This window comes from Candidozyma auris, chromosome 2 (genome assembly GCF_003013715.1).
Source record: "Candidozyma auris chromosome 2, complete sequence".
In the NCBI taxonomy this organism is placed as follows: domain Eukaryota; kingdom Fungi; phylum Ascomycota; class Pichiomycetes; order Serinales; family Metschnikowiaceae; genus Candidozyma; species Candidozyma auris.
In genome coordinates this window covers 1,103,068-1,117,181 of record NC_072813.1, presented here as the reverse complement: position 1 = coordinate 1,117,181, position 14,114 = coordinate 1,103,068, and the positions used below count along the sequence as shown (strand labels likewise).

The window sequence follows — 14,114 nt, the reverse complement described above, 5'->3', positions numbered from 1 at the left end:
TCGACGTGCGGTCGCATACATGAGAAGCCCCAGGGGGTGGAGGTGTGTAGAGCGGCAAAGTCGACAAAACCTTTTGGCGTTTAGTCAAAAGGTGGAGGCGTCGCGTCGTCTCTAGTGCCGCAATGAGCTGATGTTGGGACGTGTCACAAGGTGGAGCGTGGGACTCCGGTGATGGTAGATGGACACGTTTCTGGCTTAGAAATCGGTTTCGACGAAGAAACCTTATTTGGCGTCGGATGTTGGGGGGTGAAAATTTTGACAATGGGCGTTCAGTGCGTTTCCATACTAGGCTAATTTTTCCACCCTCATCGCATAGACGATTACTGTTAGGATACCGAGAGGAATCACGAGATCCATCTCATCGAGTGAAGGAGTGGTATTTCATCATGCAAATCCAAATCTGTTGCAATTCCGCCACCACCTCATTTCTCAATTATCTATCCTCTATCCTCCTTCTTGTTGTATCTACTTAACTGCCTACTAAGGTAACCTAGTAAAAACGCGAACCATGGCGACTGACATAAACACCCATGCTAGCTCGCCAGAAAATAGCCACTCTCCATGGAATTGCTCTTCATTGTGGCTACCCGGCGGTGGCAAACAAGACAGAACGCATCAAGGCAATTGAGGAGACTTCCCACCTCTACAGCTCCATCAAGCCTGCTCCATTGAACATCTTATCGATAGACGTGGGAATCAAGAACTTCTCCTACGCAAAGGCGCTGTACGAAAGACCACTCGAGCAAGCCAGGAGCTTCAAGTTGCACGATTGGAACCACGTCAACCTTCATGATCAATTTGGTGCCTCCCTGGCCAATTCTTCGACGTCCCTCCCGAAGACATACCTTGCGAGGTTAGCAGATTCTGTGGTGAATAAGATCATCTTGTCTGATTCATGGGTCCCATCGGTGATTCTTATGGAAAGCCAGCGAACGCGGTCAAACACGAACTCTGTCACCCTCCCAAATGTTTTACTCAACTACACTTTGGAGCATATGATCTACGCAGCGTATACTGCTAGACTAGATGCTTTTCCATCATACAAGGACGTGCCCATATTGGCTACTAACTCGGGAAAGATGGTCAATTTCTGGCTAAATAGATTCATCGAGAAAGATTCCCGCATGAACCTTACTTTTTCAAAGAAGCTTCGAGCTGGTCTATTCTTCGGCTGGCTTGCAGACTCGAAGGCTTCACCTATAGATCTCTTGGAGATATCATCAAGATTACCGTCAGATTTCGGCGCTCTGACTTCAAAGAAGCAGACGTCTTACTTCTTAGACTCATTCAGTTTTGCTACCAAGCCAGGCAAAGCAGACGATTTGATCGACTGCATGCTCTACAACATCGGAGCTTTCCAACAACTTCTACATCACTTCCAACTACAGCATCAAATTTCCCACGACAAGGACGTGTTACCTCTTCTTGAACTGTGGAATAATGACCACTTGCGCTACGTGGCTCCCGTCGTTGAACGATTTGATCTCGCACTAAGGCCAGAGTTTTGTTCATGGCAGTATGGCCGTATGTATTCAAATAGGTAATGGGGCATGCAAATACCGCATAGCATAGGGAACGTTCTCATATTATGGACAGCGCTCCTTCATTGACAGGACTAATGTTACGCTGGATCTCACTTACAACATCGGAAGTATCTTCAGACAACTCGAACATAAGACCATCGTCATTATCCTTGACTTCTATTCCTTTTCGTTTTCCCGTTGCTGTATTTCCCTTCTTGTCTTGACCATCACGATTCTGACCTTTAATTCGTTCCTCTCCATCTGCACTGCTTACTGGAGACTCTTCCTTTTCTTGTTCATTGTCACCTTCCTCATCAACCTCATCGTCATCATCGTCATCATCGTCATCATCGTCATCATCGTCATCATCATCGTCATCATCATCATCATCGTCATCATCGTCATCGTCGTCATCGTCGTCATCGTCATTACCATTATTATTGATATTATCATTATCGTCCTCGTCCTCCTCATCCTGCTCTTCTAAAGAGACATCAAGTCCCTCAGAGGCACGTTCGGAAGCCATGAGCTTGATTTTCTTTCGAAGAGTTTCGACGATGTCGATCCATTCACGCATACCGCCCATTCCAATGTCTCCACAAACCAAAACCTTCTCCACGGGTTTCAAAACCTCCATTCCGAAACCATCCTCAGAAGTGGTGATCAGTTTAAGCTGTTTGGCTGTCATGGGATGTGTGTACATAAATGTGTTCATAGCAGGAGCCACTAGTATGGGTTTCTTGGTGGCACTTTGTCCTGCAATAGCTCCTGTGGGACCCCATGATCTGACGATGGATGTTAACAAATTGTCCGAAATACCATTTGCGATCTTTGCCAAAGTATTTGCACTAAGTGGAGCAATCAACATGATATCGGCCCATTTTCGGAGCTCATTATGAAGTATCATCTTGTCGTAGGGATTTTTAGACTTCTTGACTGAGGTATGTGGCTCATATGTCGATGCAGTAGTAGTTGTCATGTTGGAGTTATTCCATTCAGTGAAGTTGGCCCATTCATCTTCATCCCTCCAGATTTTTACTTCATTATGTATCTTGAGGCCCTTCAAGAAGTGACCTGCCGACTTTGTCACCACGAGCTGAATAGAAATTTTCTGGGTTCCAAATATTTGGAATAGTTTATCAATGATCATTGGAACCTTGATAGTAGCGACACTTCCCGTACAGCCAAGAAGTATGTGAAATTTTTTGTCATCCTCCTTCAATAAGTACTCTTGGAAGGGAACTGGAGGACCAACTGGTGATGCCACCACAGTTTTGTTAGATTTCCTTGTTGCTGAACTTCTTCTCAGCAAGGAGCCTCCACTCACGTTTATTGGAATGGCTGCCGACTCCAGATGGCTCACTTGGGGCACTTGTGTCCGACTACTCGATCTTAGGGCTGAGCGAGAGCCCGAGTGGGATGACTTGAGTGGAGGAGGTGATGGAGAGCCTTTACGCTCTTGCATATTGGCAGAAACCGGAGACTCGATGCGAGACGATGAGAGAGAATATTGCAGAAACTGGCTCAGAGGAACGTTCGATTGAGCATCTGCGCCTGCGACGTTGTGCTGAAGAGGAGCACCTTCACCAATCTCTGCATTTCCAGTTTGAAGTTTCTGAAACTGGCTTATGAGGTGCTTCTGCTGCTGCTCCGAATAATGCTGTTGTTGATTTGTATTCAATGCAGAGCTATTTCTGCTTAGACTGGCAGGAACAGCCTCACCTTTCAAGGAAGGTTTTCTCGAGGGACCACCTCCCAAGGGGGTTTGTGACAGAGAGTGCAACTTTTGTTGCTGGGTCAAATTTGCTGTCAGGGGTTGAGAAGATATAGTGAATCTTCGGGATCTCTCTGATCCGTACTGATCCGAGAACGATACAGATTGGTTTCGGGATCTGGGATCAAACTCACCTCCGGCGTTTGTGCTTCCTATACGTAGAAGAGGAGGCTGTGGCACACTTGTCTGAGAGTCAGAGGTGCCAAAGGTGGTATTGGTAGCAGGGTGAGCAGGGGAAGCTACACTGTGAGGTGAGTTGCAACTTGACTCGTTTTGTGGTGAAAGCAGCAGCTGCACAGGCAGCGGGTTGGAATATGAAGCTGCGTTCAGCCTCTGAGATGCAGCATGAGAAGGGGACGTTTCATGCATTGCACTATTGTGGGCATTTAGCGAAGTTTCAAGCTGGAGATGGAAAGGAACATGCGATTCCCTGGGCACCATATGGAGTTCGCCAGGGGAAGACACTCTAGATGAGTATGGAGATGACGATTGTGACGCCCAGGCGTTTTTAGGCTGAGGTCTTGCCGGATGGGTTTCAAATTGGGCATGCTGAGTGGGATCGTGAGGAGAATCCTCTAGTTGAGGTGATTTCGGGCGACTCGAGTCGGATCGATCCGACCCGAAGGGTCTGTGGTCCATCTTGTGTGTGAAAGAAATTCGAACTCAGCGATATGACGGGAAATACAAATAAAAATGTGAAAAGATGTTGCCTTGGGTGCTTGGGTTGCTGACAGGGCAAGAAAATGAGGCAAACACCACTGGGGAAAAAATCTCTCAGAAAAAGTGTCTCAGTCGCACATTCACCAATGGAGCAAGAACAAAGACACACACATGTGAAGGAAAGGTAAGGAGATAGCACTGGAGAAACTATGCATGCTGAGCGTGTTTATGGCTGGTCTTTTAATTTTTGAGTTTAATTCTTTTTTTTTTTCCTTTTACCCAGGTTCCATCATTTAAGCTGAGGCACATCTATATACGTTCTGTGCAAGAGACTGATTGGTAAAGCTCGGCACACAAGTGGTACAGGCAATCGAATAGTAGCAGAATTAAGGTTTTCATCGGAAGGAAACAATTTTTTCCTGATTTCGTTCGTTACATGGAGAATCACCAATTGACGATGGATTTGAATTTGCCAGAATTTGTCAAAAGTATGCTTTGGGCTGGTTGTGAGAATCGGGATCTCGATCTCTGTTTGAGTGGAAAAGATATCTAGAAGCACCGATGAAGCCTTTGTAAGAACATTGAAGGTTTTCTGAATGTCATTGTTCAACAAGCACTTCATATTTGAATTTCCAAGAGATTATAAAAGCATTGAGAACTTTTCTCCTCAGCAGTCCCCTCTGGCTTTGGGTATGCTTTTGGCGCTCACTCCCGTTACTCACTATGCTATACGGACAAAACGATTGTTCCTCATGAAAATTAGATGTGGCGCTTGAAGGGTAGAACCAGCAAGCATGGAAGTCCGTATGCTCCGAAAAAGGCGTACATCTCTTTCGATGACTTTTGAGAATGGACGGAGTCAGTTTGCAGCCATTTACCTCATCTCACATGTGAGGATCAATACCTCAACCATTTGCAAATTCCAGCACTGTACTCTGCAGAAAACGGTAAGCTTTAGCTCTTGCTCTAGCCTATTTCTAAACGGCGCTTCTGTCCTGTCAATTACCTTACAAAAGACGTGCCACCACAAGTGGACAAGTTGAAACGCCTTGAGAAGCACCTCGATCTTTTGAAGCACATCACTGGGTCCGAGGGCTACACTGGCTCATCTTCGGAATAGTTTAATTCATGTGATAATACATCTAGGATCAAGCGTCCTCGTTAAATGCTTTCTGAACTGTGGACAGCGCACTATAATAAACTACTACGTTGACATTGTACAACCATAAAATCTATCGAGTAGACTCAACAAAAGAATTCTTGCTTCCTTGAAGTCCTCATAATAATCCTATTTCACCTTCTCTACTCCCTCCGACGTCCAACTCTTACTTCAACGTTGGTCTCTTTATTGGGACTGCGACGAATCGCGAAAAGTGAACACTCAACTCACTTCCACCCTATTGAATTTTGTCAATATACACCATGAACCCTCGCCAGCAATTGACTCAGCTCCTCACGCTAGCCTACGTTTTCACGTCAGCCTTTGTCATGTGGAAAGGGTTGAGTGTATTCACCAACTCCCACTCCCCAATTGTGGTTGTGTTGTCTGGGTCCATGGAACCAGCGTTCCAAAGAGGCGATATCTTGTTCTTGTGGAATAGAGATACCCAGGCGAAAGTTGGTGACATTGTCGTCTATGAGATCAAGGGCCAGTCGATTCCTATTGTGCATCGTGTGCTCAACGAGCACCACAACGATGAGAAACAGCTTTTGCTTACCAAAGGCGACAACAACGCTTTGAACGACTTGTCCCTTTACGCGAAGAAGCAGGCATACTTGAACCAGAAAACAGATCTTGTGGGCACCGTGAAGGCGTACGTGCCCAAACTCGGGTATGCCACCATCTTGATTACGGAAAATGTTTATGTGAAGTATGCCTTGCTCGGTATCATGGGCATCTCTGCGGTGTTGAGTGGAGAGTAGAAAGAGGGATGGTTGCGGAAACCGTTAATCCATGTTCACGAGAAGGCTAGAGAATAGATGAAGGCAGTCACAAAGTGCCAGACACAAGATTGCGAGTGGAGAACGACAACCACGGCCTTGGCCAAAACTTTAGGTATCATGGGGCTGCTCATAGCATAATAAAAACAGAATGAGGGTATTAAGAGGAACTCACCAATGAGGAGATGACTTCCGCTGATTTGACCGGTCAGTAGGCTGTCCACTTTTCCAGATATAGACTTTTTGAACAGAGGTTTCCTTGATGCGTAGCGCATAACATCATTCACATACTTTGGCAAAGAGGTACCGCTTTAAGAGCACATCTAGTAAAAGGAGCGGACGTAGTGACCCCGAATTCAGCACACGAACGATCATGTGCCACCACTACTACACAATGTGAGCCACAGAGATTTACCAGAGGGTCACTCTAGTCCAGCCTCATGTGATATTATACACCCAATTTATCGAGCAATGATGTGCTAATAATACATAATTCTCCAGCAGTACCAGCAGCAACAAGTGAGCGGACTCTGCACATTCCAACAAATGGTTGTGTGGCCCATGCCACTTTAGCATCACCGTAACACCACTGTTTCACTTTTTCGCAGCCAGTATTGTTCGGCCCCAGCAAAGTGTGGCTTCCACAGTGAACCCGTGAATCAAAGGTGTTCGGTAGAACAGACAAATCTCTGCGATTAATTGAAAGCGAAATGACGAATACGGAGGCAAATTTCATTTTGTCGCCACTGTCATACTTAAAGCTTGAATATGAGTTCCCGGAGAGAGTGCATCCTAGTTAACATCACGAAAAACGAAAGAGACAGAGGAAAAACAACAGAAATCACGATCAATAAATGGAGAGCGGAAAGTCAGCGAAATTACCCCATAAAATAAGAATTTGCAACAAGTGTGTCCTTTTTCTTTCGCCTTTTCCCTTCTGCTATCCTTCTTCCCTCTTTTCTTATTTTTCCTCCCTCGGACCACTTCCACTTTCCCGATGCATCAGAGACCTTTAGATAAGCGTCGAGGATGTACCATGCACCATAACACGGCATTAGTTCGCAGCCAAATAATGGTCTAACAACATTGGACGAAGAAGTGAGAAAAAGAGGAAAAGAAGATCACAAATATAGCGTTTGCGGTCAACGAGAAGATGGAATGGGAAATTAAAATTTTCTTCTTCATCTCTTCCTTCACTTTGTGCTTACTTTCTTCGTTTTGTGCTAACTCGTGCGCCTGTCTTGTTTGTCCCTGAGATCCTTGTCGCATGCATGGGTCCCGAGGTCGGCCTCCCTAAATCAGACACACCCGATTTGCAACAAATATAAGAACGAACGCACCTCCGTAGATGTTGATTTGGTCTTATCCTGGCGCTGGACAACTTTAATTTTTTTGAGTATTTCTTTTTCTCACCGGTTTTTTGAATTTTTCATCTTCACTTCTTCACGAGTCCGCAAACCATGCCCTTCACGGATCTTCCCCTGGAGCTCATTCACATGGTACTCTCCCAAAAGTGCATTTCCATCGACGATATCCAGCCATTTCTCAGGTGCAAGCGAACGTCCACAGCCGCTTACCACAGGTTATTTTCCGATAGAGCCATCCACATCACATGCCTGGAAAAGCACGCCTTCATGGACGACCATTACGACTTTGGCGTCTACGGGAAAACTTTGGGCAGTGATGATGATGCCTTGAGATGTCGTTTACTCCACTGTGTGAAACCAGCAAAAGCTCGTCTTGCTATTCTCAAACGAAGCTCCCAGATCACTTTGAACATCACGTTTGACGAGTGTTCCACCCCGGCGTTGGTGGAAAACTTAGCTACTTTGGCGTCGCACCTCCAGTGCTCAAAGCCTAAGGACTTGCACTTGCACGTTTCCATCGCCTATAAGAATAACGCCTTGTTGCTGGCGGCTGTCAACGCCTTGATATGCTTGACTTCCTTGCCTACTTGTACTACCCATCTTAAGGTATCGTTGCACGCTCGCCATCTAGCTCATTTTGCAGCCATTGTGCCTAGACTAACGCTAGAGTCTTTGAACATCAAAATAGAGAGAATGGATTGTGACTTAAAAGAGGCGGTGGTTCTCGACGTCTCAAAGCTTTCAAAGTTGAAGTTGATAGCTAACCACGCCATTCCGAACTTGTCCTTCACCGGTTGCGAAAACGCTGATTTGTGCAATTTGGAGCTTCAATTACCCATCCTGCTCAACTCAAAGTGGATCCAGGATTGCCAACTTCGACACCTTTCTTCTTTGAAAGATCTTCGGATCTTCACTGTCAACGACTGCCCCTCGTTGCATTTTCTTTTGCCTATTTCTTACACCCTCCCCAACTTGCTCAATTTATACCTATCATTCACCGAGCTGGTTGGCGACATCGATTGCTTTGACTTTGACAGTCTAGCGCCCTCTTTGACGTTCCTATTTATTCAAGATCAGCGGTCCACGAAGACTGCTAACAAGGTTTGTACATACACGGTATAGGTTAATTACGGTTTTGGTCCAACGCGCACACGTAGCTGCAGCCACATCAACATAACCGCTTTACTTTGGACCGATCAATCAATATCAAGAACAAAAATCGAGTTTGAAACAATAAAAAATTGCCTTCAGCCAGATTCGAACTGACGATCTCCTCATTACTAGTGAGGTGCCTTACCAACTTGGCCATAAAGGCAAACCTGAACGACCTCGGTGAGGGTCGAACTCACGATCTTAAGATTAACAGTCTTACGCCTTAGCCAACTTGGCCACGAAGTCTTCAAGTTGTCAAAAAAAGAGCATTCAACATACATATTCCATAGACTTAATGCTCTCTAGCAACATTGTGAGACATCAATGAACCATTATCAGCTCTTCTGTGCCACTTGTCTTTGAGATTTTATTAAAAATCTACTTTAAGTGAGTTATGAGACAATAAATGCCAGCTATATTTACGACAACTCCAAGATATTGTTATCGAGTTATTTATATAATCATTGTGATGCTATTCTAGGTCATGGTGGCAACAATTGCATTGACCTTGGCCAAAAGGTCCACATTCCACGTTGTGTCACAGAACCAGGGCTTTTATATGGTTTCTTTTGGCTGTAAATAACAAGAGAGGCTTACCCTACACGAAAAGCGAAGCTGATTGATAATTTGTTCTCTATAACTATATAATTTTCTTTATTTTGATTGAGATAGTATCCATAGAAAAAACCACTATCATATTTCATTAGTGTCTTCATAAAGCCGCAAATGAATAGGTTTTTGTTCGCAGCTCTTTGTCGATGAACACATTACGTTTTGATTTCTTCCGCTTTAGCGTAATAGAATCTTGTACACCCAACGTTTCTAATCATGAAACGTTTTCGATCTTTGAATTTGGCATTTATCAGGCCAATGCCTGTAGGAACGCCCTCGCTCATATTGAACGTCCCTGTGGTGATAAATCCAATAAGATGCTTCAACTCTGGTTCTTTGTGATTACCGGCTGGAATCTCGTAAATCCTCGCTGAGTCTTTAATTGTGCCTTTGCCTGTCAATTGAAACTTCTTTTGCACAACGGGAAGTGAGGGAAACTTAGAAAAGTCCGGTTTGAAAGAGCCCTCCACAAACGCTTTGTGAACATGATCGTTCTTCTTGTACAATGTAACTGGAAGCTCATCCATTTTCATCGGTCTCTTTGCTTTTTTCCACTCTTCTCTCACCGCCAGAATGACTATTAGAGCATCATTCTCGTCCAAGATTCTCCGATATCGATCATCAGTAAATTCACCAAAAGGATGATTTCTAATGACATCCTTTTCAATAAGTGGATAGGTGAATGTCCATTTTCTAAGAAACCACCAATCGCCACCCGCCAATTCGAGACCCTGCTCCATCGATGTAGGTTGCTTTTTGCTAGGTGGCATCTTTTCCCTCTTGAGAGCATGAGCTTCTTGTAATGCATCATTGTACTTATATCCTTCCGATAGATAAGGATAATCATACGGGAAGGTAGCTTTGCCTCGTTCAAAATTGATTTGATGTTCTTGGCGCATCCCGCCAGTTTTGATTCCTGGGACCTGAACAAGCTTGCTCCATATAGGCTGAATCCAGTGCCATGGAGCTTGCGCTATCCACGTCTGATTTGCACCTTTGGTGATTATGATTGGAATTTGGCTTGAGCTTCTGATTCTTTGCGAAAATGGGTCCAGAAGACCAAACTCTTTGCCTATTCGCTTTATAGAATACATGTCCTTGTAAGAATCTGTTCGGCCCTCGCTAGTGAAAAGACCCCTGATGGCATCATCATCTATAAACAGCTCATTCTTTGACAAGACCAGAAGCAAATCTCTTTTATTCTTAGGGGCAAGAGGAGGTGAAACAGGGCGCTTCCAGCAACGTGGGTCATCGACGTAGAATGCAAAAGTTGTTCCCTCCGGTATGAGAGCAGGATCATTTGAATTGCAGTAAAGGAACCAGTTCAGGGATGTGGATCTTTTAGCCCCATTGAGGTGAAGTACCTTGCCTATCGTCTGAAGAGCAGTTGGGCCCATCAAATTTAAGCTTCCAATTGCATAGCGGCAGTCAGTAACAGAAGCCTTCAAATTCTCAGTAGAGGTGACAAGATATCTGAAAAAATCCTCATACATAGAGGGATGAAGTCGTACTAGCACAGACGTACCATGCACGAGTAAAGAGCCAGGACAGAGTCTTCTGTCGTCAGCATAGATCCAGTTTGTGTATGCTCTAGATCCTTGAGTTAGCCATGTAGGCAATGGTGAGTTATACTTTGTGATCTCCTGCAACACGGATTCAAGAGACGTTGTATTGGGACATTCCACCAAAAGTTCTGCGTAATATGAGGTGTCAAAGATTATCGTGCCTTGCTTTGCAACTCGACTCGTTGCTCTAAAGCATTTTTGGTTTGGGCTGAATGGAATTTGAAAGCCCCATTTCTTCAGCATATGGAAGCGTTTGGCGTGCCAGATATGAGTGGGCTGCCAGGTGAACGTCTTCTGGCGTGAACCGTACTTCACATTACCCAGTGGTTTAGGACATATTTTCCCAGTACAGCAGTGGTCTACTGCACCACATATATTATTAATGGGCTTAAGTTTCTTTTGCTGTAGCTCGGATAGCTGTATGTTGAGCTCTTTGAGTCTCTCCGGAATCGTCTTTGAAGTGTTTGCTGCCGCAGCGCCTCTGAGCTGCTTAATCTTCGATGCTATTTTTAAAAGCCTCTTCATTTGCTTGAGTCTATAGCGCTCTCTTCCTCGAGGCTGCTTCTTCTTTTGGGGCACCCCATTATTGGAACTTTGCATTTCTCTCAATGCTTTCTTCCTCATTCGTTTTGGAATTCGCTTCACATTGTGGGACGCAGTTCTTCGGCGAAGCGTCCGTGGCAAGCTCTGGAATACTCTGTTGGACGAAGCATACTTGGTATTCAATTGGCTGTGCTCGAATGCTCTGATCTCATATTCTCTGGAAGAGAGGAATTGAGGGATGGTCAAGATACCATCGTTGAGACTCGGGTCAACCGCTTCTGATCTGATCGTTCGGCTGCTATATAGCTTTGCTTTTCGAGAGTTTGGAGGCGGTTTAGGGGGCATAATATGAAAAGATGTCTAATTAGTAGTAAATGGTTTGGTTATTCTCATCGCGCGCTAAACAGGGGAGAAGTTGCAAAATTGTGGTAGTTGAGCGCTCCGAAGCGAGCACAATAGTCACTGAAGTCATAAAAAATCACGAATTTCAAATCTGATGCTAAACTTACATCTATTCAAATGTAGCCTCTTATGCTGTTTCTTCTATACATTAAGCTATGGCCAAACAAGAAGGTATGACCACCTACTCAAAAACTTCAAATCTATGCATCGTATTAGTAGTAGGACGCGCTGTAGAGCGTGGGCAAATGAACATGGTCACGCTGCCACTCGGTCAAAATTTTCATTATTTCATCTTCCATGATCACAGGATACTGGTCCTCTTGACCCTCGTCGACCTTTCGCTGCTTCTCTTTCTCTCTGTATTCGTTTATCATCTTCACTAATTTCACTATTCCCTTACCACCTATCTTGGCATTTTCGTTATCATCCTTGATGTCCACATTAATGACGTGAACCACTTGCCTGACGTCTTTCGCTTCCTCCTCTTCTGACTTGTTGTTCATTCTCATCATGAGATCCTCCAATACCGAGTCAAAACACCTCTCTTCACAGGTTATCACAAGATCGAACTTACCTGCTGCAGCATTGGCATGCCACTTCTCGGGGGCTCTTTTAACTTGTCTGTTTCTGTCTAGCATCAGGATCAACCCATTGGCCTCATACATTTTCCTGTATTCCTGTGAAATCAAGTCCTGGTATATTTGCTCGTAAGGGGTTCCAAACTCATAGACATTTGGCCTGTCGATAGAGGGGCCTGGAAGCTTCACGGAAGAACCAGTACCAAAAGAGCTTACTTCGAAACCTGCGTCTCGAAGCTGTTTGTGGGACTCCATGGATCTGTTGTTGTTGGATGCACAGACCGTGCATATTCTCATGCTACTGCTCAGCATTTATTCACGAGCGTACTGAAGTAATGTAGTCTAAAGATGAGATACTTGATCAAGTAGCTTTTGGTGATATCAATGGTGTTGTACCACCTCAGGCTTGATATGCAGTGTATGCACTACCATATGGCTGCAAACATGGAGGTCCTTCAGTCGTAATAACCACCACGAAGGAATATTTGTAACGTGAGCCGCGATCCAGCCGAGACTCAATCAACTCTCCACTTACGCCTCTTCCTCGTCATCAAGAACTGTTACTGGGGACGGACCATCGACAACATCATATTTTGCAACAAATGAGCTAGAAGGATCAAAGGAATCATTGCCAAACTCTGCTTCAGAAATTGGGTCAGCAATATCATCTCCAAGATCAACAAAATCACCCAAATCTTCTATGCTGTCGCGTTCTGATTCCACATGTTCCATACTTCTGTCTTGCACGGGCACTGAGGCGGACTTTCTTGCAGGTGCACGTTCATGAAAGTGAACTATTTTATTGGCATCCTTGAGTTTTGCTTTGAGCTCCTCATAGTCCTGATAAGATTCAACAAGAAGACCAACAACCATGGAAGGGTCTAGCCCTGATATGTGTACTGTGCTGCAAGTGGCGGGCTTATATGAGCCATTAGTTTGATCGATATGCTGTGAAGTGTGAGGGTCCAAGTATAGAAGCAGTTGGTCTTGGTAACCAAAAAAATAGAAGCTGGAGGACGGTTTTCCTCCGGCGATACCCATAGAATTGCGAAGGGATAGGAGCTGGAACAAGCTGGGATAGTAGATTGAGTTTATGGTCTCAATACCGAGTCGTATGGGGAAGAGCAAAAGAAGTGGTCTTCCGCTTTGCTCAAACACGTGCTTAACTTCGTCATCATGTAGATCACAGCTCTCGCAAATCATGACACTCAATTCCGGGGAAATATTGCCTCTCTGGTTTGCTGCGCAAGAGAGTCGTTTGATTGATAATGATGCAGCGCTGGGACCGAACCACTGCCCTGGCTTCACCTTCAATGGCAGATGCGAGGCAACCCTGACAAAGTTGTGCAAAGAGTACGGGGTCTTGTAGGTATCTTTAAACAAGGAGATCACATGGGAGTTTACAGCATTCCAATCGGGCATTTTGCCCTCCTTCACGGCACCTTTCACTAGCACAGTCTGAAGCGTATTGGCAAGCAAGCATTGAGCCGTTCGTATCATACACCCCCAGCCAACGTCAGAGGTGAAGTTAGAGTTGTCAAATAACCCAGAAATGGTTCCGTGTGGGTTTGCTCCATGCACAATCATGGACCCAATGAATGAAAGTGGACTGGGCCCATCTTCTGCCTTCGGGATAGGCTCGAAACCTGTTCTGTATGTGAACCAAATCCGTCTCTGGATAGCCTCAGTGATATGTGGCAGAGTCAACGTACCCTGGTAGGAGGAGCCCATAATGACCACCAGTCCCAGCGGCTGTGGCTGATCTGTAGCTTCTGGTGATCGGATTCTTTGCCAGAATTGAGCCAACACGCTTTGAAACAGATTTTGAGCTTCTGATGGAGAATCTGTTCCTGAGCCAGCATTTTTGGGTTCATTGACATGTGCACGGTCTAGACTTGTTTGGACAGAATTACTCGAGGAATGGGCAGTTTCTGAGGTCGGACTCGAAGAAGATGACTCCTCTTTCGACAGTTCCGGAGGCATGATATCAAAGAGTA

The 14,114-nt window shown here is 45.0% G+C and overlaps 7 protein-coding genes and 2 non-coding genes across 9 annotated transcripts; 3 read left to right on the top strand and 6 right to left on the bottom strand. All coding sequences in view use genetic code 12, as the record gives it.

The window, feature by feature from the left end:
* Positions 1–530: 530 nt before the first annotated feature.
* CCE1 (cruciform cutting endonuclease) lies at positions 531–1,544 on the top strand (the record flags this gene model as incomplete). Its single annotated transcript, XM_029035545.2, has 1 exon — positions 531–1,544. One exon carries the CDS (start codon positions 531–533, stop codon positions 1,542–1,544), a length of 1,014 nt encoding a protein of 337 aa, XP_028890787.2.
* Positions 1,545–1,581: 37 nt separating this feature from the next.
* CJI96_0001979 (phosphopantothenoylcysteine decarboxylase complex subunit) lies at positions 1,582–3,936 on the bottom strand (the record flags this gene model as incomplete). Its single annotated transcript, XM_029035546.2, has 1 exon — positions 1,582–3,936. The coding sequence occupies one exon, from the start codon at positions 3,934–3,936 to the stop codon at positions 1,582–1,584; it is 2,355 nt and encodes a 784-aa protein (XP_028890788.2).
* A 1,443-nt stretch (positions 3,937–5,379) lies between these two features.
* Positions 5,380–5,880, top strand: CJI96_0001978 (signal peptidase complex catalytic subunit SEC11; the record flags this gene model as incomplete). The annotated part of the gene is made up of 1 exon (XM_029035547.2): positions 5,380–5,880. The coding sequence occupies one exon, from the start codon at positions 5,380–5,382 to the stop codon at positions 5,878–5,880; it is 501 nt and encodes a 166-aa protein (XP_028890789.1).
* A 1,478-nt stretch (positions 5,881–7,358) lies between these two features.
* Positions 7,359–8,387, top strand: CJI96_0001977 (uncharacterized protein; the record flags this gene model as incomplete). Its single annotated transcript, XM_029035548.2, has 1 exon — positions 7,359–8,387. One exon carries the CDS (start codon positions 7,359–7,361, stop codon positions 8,385–8,387), a length of 1,029 nt encoding a protein of 342 aa, XP_028890790.1.
* A 120-nt stretch (positions 8,388–8,507) lies between these two features.
* Positions 8,508–8,580, bottom strand: CJI96_0001976. The gene has a single exon. It is a non-coding gene; the product is annotated as a tRNA-Thr (tRNA).
* Positions 8,581–8,589: 9 nt separating this feature from the next.
* Positions 8,590–8,663, bottom strand: CJI96_0001975. The gene has a single exon. It is a non-coding gene; the product is annotated as a tRNA-Asn (tRNA).
* Positions 8,664–9,184: 521 nt separating this feature from the next.
* Positions 9,185–11,482, bottom strand: CJI96_0001974 (ribonuclease P/MRP protein subunit POP1; the record flags this gene model as incomplete). The annotated part of the gene is made up of 1 exon (XM_029035549.2): positions 9,185–11,482. One exon carries the CDS (start codon positions 11,480–11,482, stop codon positions 9,185–9,187), a length of 2,298 nt encoding a protein of 765 aa, XP_028890791.2.
* Positions 11,483–11,751: 269 nt separating this feature from the next.
* On the bottom strand, positions 11,752–12,414 carry SSU72 (RNA polymerase II subunit A C-terminal domain phosphatase; the record flags this gene model as incomplete). The annotated part of the gene is made up of 1 exon (XM_054702070.1): positions 11,752–12,414. One exon carries the CDS (start codon positions 12,412–12,414, stop codon positions 11,752–11,754), a length of 663 nt encoding a protein of 220 aa, XP_054558045.1.
* A 234-nt stretch (positions 12,415–12,648) lies between these two features.
* CJI96_0001972 (cysteine protease ATG4) lies at positions 12,649–14,100 on the bottom strand (the record flags this gene model as incomplete). The annotated part of the gene is made up of 1 exon (XM_029035551.2): positions 12,649–14,100. The coding sequence occupies one exon, from the start codon at positions 14,098–14,100 to the stop codon at positions 12,649–12,651; it is 1,452 nt and encodes a 483-aa protein (XP_028890793.2).
* Between the last annotated feature and the right edge of the window lie 14 nt (positions 14,101–14,114).